General features: G+C 51.6%; 2 protein-coding genes across 2 annotated transcripts in view; one reads left to right on the forward strand and one right to left on the reverse strand.

The window, feature by feature from the left end:
- St7l (suppression of tumorigenicity 7 like) overlaps positions 1–3299 on the reverse strand; it is a 152131-nt gene that overhangs the window by 45642 nt on the left and 103190 nt on the right. The gene's annotated exons all lie outside the window — the stretch shown is intronic.
- The window catches only part of Wnt2b (Wnt family member 2B), a 14116-nt gene continuing 10817 nt past the window's right edge, over positions 1–3299 (forward strand). Inside the window, exon 1 of the mRNA XM_003479232.5 lies at positions 1–487. Coding sequence (XP_003479280.1) covers positions 291–487 — 197 coding nt within the window. The 5' untranslated portion in view covers positions 1–290. The remainder of the gene's footprint in view (positions 488–3299) is intronic.

A 3299-nucleotide genomic window follows, 5' to 3' on the forward strand; every position in this document is an offset into this window, starting at 1 on the left:
TCGGCCCCGCGGCCCCACTCCGCGCCTCGGAGCCCCTGACACCGCACCTCGTGCCGGGCCGCGCGCCCCAGACCCCCAGCTGGGCGCGCCGTCGTCGGTTTCCGGGCGCTTAGACTTGCGCCCTCTCCAGGAACCTGTGCCCCGGTCCTGGACTCCACGTGACCCTAAGCCCCCAGCCACCGGCGAGCCCCATGGCCATCCAAAGGGTGAGGTAGGAACAGCCTGCGAAACCCTAGACGGTACCCCATCCACGCCCCTCCGGGCTGCGCTGCAGGCGTCTTCGGGGAGCTATGCTGAGGCCGGGAGGTGCTGAGGAAGCTGCGCAGCTCGCCCCTCGGCGCGCCCGCGCCCCTGCTCCCGCCCCTATCCGCGCGCCCAGACCCGTGGTCCCCGACGTCTCCCCGACTTCGGCTTCAGCTCGCCTACGTATTGCCTGTCTTCTGCTACTGCTGCTGACTCTGCCGGCCCGCGTAGACACGTCCTGGTGGTGAGTGTGGTTCTGAGGGCTGGGTGGGTTGTGGAGGCGGGAGCTGTATACTGGAGGGAATACAGCATACAGCTCCTGGCACAGACTGTTCAGGGGACCAAGTTGCTGCTTGAACAGAGTTAGAGTTAGATCCCAGCATGACTGTCGCTGAATCGCCGTGACTGGTGAGTGAACGGGGAGATAGATGCAGCCACATGTCTCAACTGCCCGGTGAGGGGTGAAGACGTGTAGAGCAAGGACGTGGTTGAGGGTTCCTTGGCCTCCATATGCTGCTCCCCTCCGCTGCAGGTTAGGCCCGTAGGGCAGAAGCTGCCTTCCTATTTTTTCTCAGGGTGGGTTCAAGGAATCAGCAGCCCTTCCCGGGCTTGTGACAGTTCTTCAGCTCCCCCCCCCCCCATCGCCTAAGTCTCCCTTTCAGAGGTGGGGAAGAGGCAGCTGGCAAGGATAGCCAAGCCTCTGCTAGTCTACCCACATGGAACGCAGAGGGCTTTGGTGAAGCAGCAGCACCCAGCGCTAAGTTCAGAAGTGAAACACAGGCAAAAACTATTACTCTCAAAATTAAACAGCACTTGTGTTTGCATAATCTGGGCATTTGTCTTCAGCCTTGGGTTTTGAGGATGTCACCTGGAAGCTTGTCCTCTCCCTTCCCACCTGTTTTTCTTCTCTAGAAGTTTCTCCTCCCATCTCTCCCCTCTTAGGTTCAGGGACTTCTGGAGTCCCAAGTACTAAGCAACTGTCCTCAGACTGATGAACATTCTCAGGCCTTACATTCCAAATGCTTTAGGATAGGGCAGACTGGGCAAGAAGGACTAGAAATCCACAAGGTATCTGTAGTCTGTTATTCACAGAATTCCCCTACCCCCACGGGCTCCCCAACCCTGGGTGGTACTCATCCTCTTCTCAGGAAAAATTGCTGCGCTCTCTCCTCCCACACGGGATCGGGGGAGGGGGTGTGTGGCAGGGCAAAGAAGAAAAGTGGGCCTGAGAAAAGATGCAGTCGTCTCATCTTTCCTCTTAACATCACAGTCTAACTGCCCTCTTGGACTGGGCTAGTGCCCCTCTCTACCGTGTAATGCTTCCCTCCTTTCCTTTCCTTCCTGTGCTTCTCCTCTCTTGTAACCAACGCACGCCCACCCCTGAAAAGCCTGGTTTCTTCTCCTCTTGACTTGGAATCCTGGCTGGAAGGGTGAGGGGTAGCTGGCTGAGGGGCCAGTCCGCTTGGACTGCAGATTCCTATCATTTCAAGATGCATCCCTCTCTGTCCCCATCCCCCACCTCCGTTTTCCTGTTGAAGAAAAATCTTTTTTGGATCTTTTTTATCTCTGCAGTGTTGGGGAAGACAAGGAGGGGGGTTCTGGATGGGGAGCAGACTGGCCTGTATCTTACATCTGGCTTGAAACATTCCTTTAGAAAGGGAAGAAGGCAGGCAGGGGGAAAAAAGCTTTTTTCCACATTCATAATGAGATCAAAACCACCCTTTTCTTTCAGGGCTCAGTTTAGAGGGGGACTTAAATTTTCAGAGTTCCTGTTGGCAAAACAGTATCTTGATGCCTAGATGGCAGTTTGCTTTTAGAGACTCTTGACTATTACCAATCTGGGGGACAGTCTTTGAGATCAGTTGGTGTTTAGATGAGGAAATAGGACTGACAATTTAAGCAGTTTCTGAGAAGTGGAGGAAGGCAGCAACAGGGCCAGTAGGAGGGGTGGGTGCAGAGGTTATATCCGTCTCCTTGCCCCTTACCTTTCATGGCAGCAGGGCCCAGATGCCTGCCTTCCGTGGTCCTCATTTCTAGAATAAAGTGCAAAGAAGACTTCTGAAGGCAGGTCAGGTGCCCATGGTGATTATCACTCTTTCTCTGAAGAAAAAGCCTGCAAGACTGGTACTCTGTACAACCCCTGGAAGAGGCTATGTTCCAGGAGCACAGGCCATCACTGCTACCGGCTAAGTCTCATCTTCCCTATAGCCCAACATCCTTCCTCTTCCTCTCCAGCCACTCTCTCATTGCTTTTATTTAGAGGAGGAAATGGGACACTGCTGAGGTCCTGTGACAAGCAGTAAGAACTAGGTGAGTTCTGTCATGTACTTCCCTGTTCCATTTTGGGAACAAGAGGTTGGATATAGAGAATGACAAGAACAGGACTGTGTTCATGGGCTCACAAAAAGGGAGTAACACAGAGTGGTACCAGGTTAGTATTACTGTTACCAAGAATAGCTTCCATTTAATGAGCCTTTACCAAGCTCCAGGTACTGTGGCCAAGCATCTCAGCACTGCTTTCTTTAATCCCCATATATAATCCAGTGAGGTAGGTACTGTGATTATGATTATTTCATAAGTGAAAGTGAGAGATAGGATGGGAGCAAACTGGCCAAAGCTCACGTCAATTTTGGAGCCTAATTTGTCTACTCCTATGAAAGCATTGTGTGCTTCTCTTGTCTTTGGAACCAAAATAAACCTGGACTTTGGAGTCAGATGGCTTTCATTCATCCTGGTTCTCCTTTGACTAGGCCTGATGGACAGGGCAGATACTCTGTTAGTATCCTTGAATTTTTTACTTTCTTCATCTATAAAATGAAGATTGCTCCCTCTCTTCGTTTTTATGCAGAAAATGTTTTGTGAATTGTAAAGTATTATCCAAGTGCTGTGAAATAAAGGGCAGATTCCAGTACTATATGTAATGGGCGGAACCATGTATACTAAATGAACACAAAAGGAGAGGGGGCTCTTTAGGACCAGAGATGTAGCTCAGCAGCAGAGTGCCTGCCTAGCAAGTGTGAGGTATGAGTTCAATTCCCAGTACAAAAAGACAAAAA

Source organism: Cavia porcellus, unplaced genomic scaffold, assembly GCF_034190915.1.
Source record: "Cavia porcellus strain 051 isolate PalLab524CR breed Dunkin Hartley unplaced genomic scaffold, mCavPor4.1 scaffold_1, whole genome shotgun sequence".
Taxonomy (NCBI): domain Eukaryota; kingdom Metazoa; phylum Chordata; class Mammalia; order Rodentia; family Caviidae; genus Cavia; species Cavia porcellus.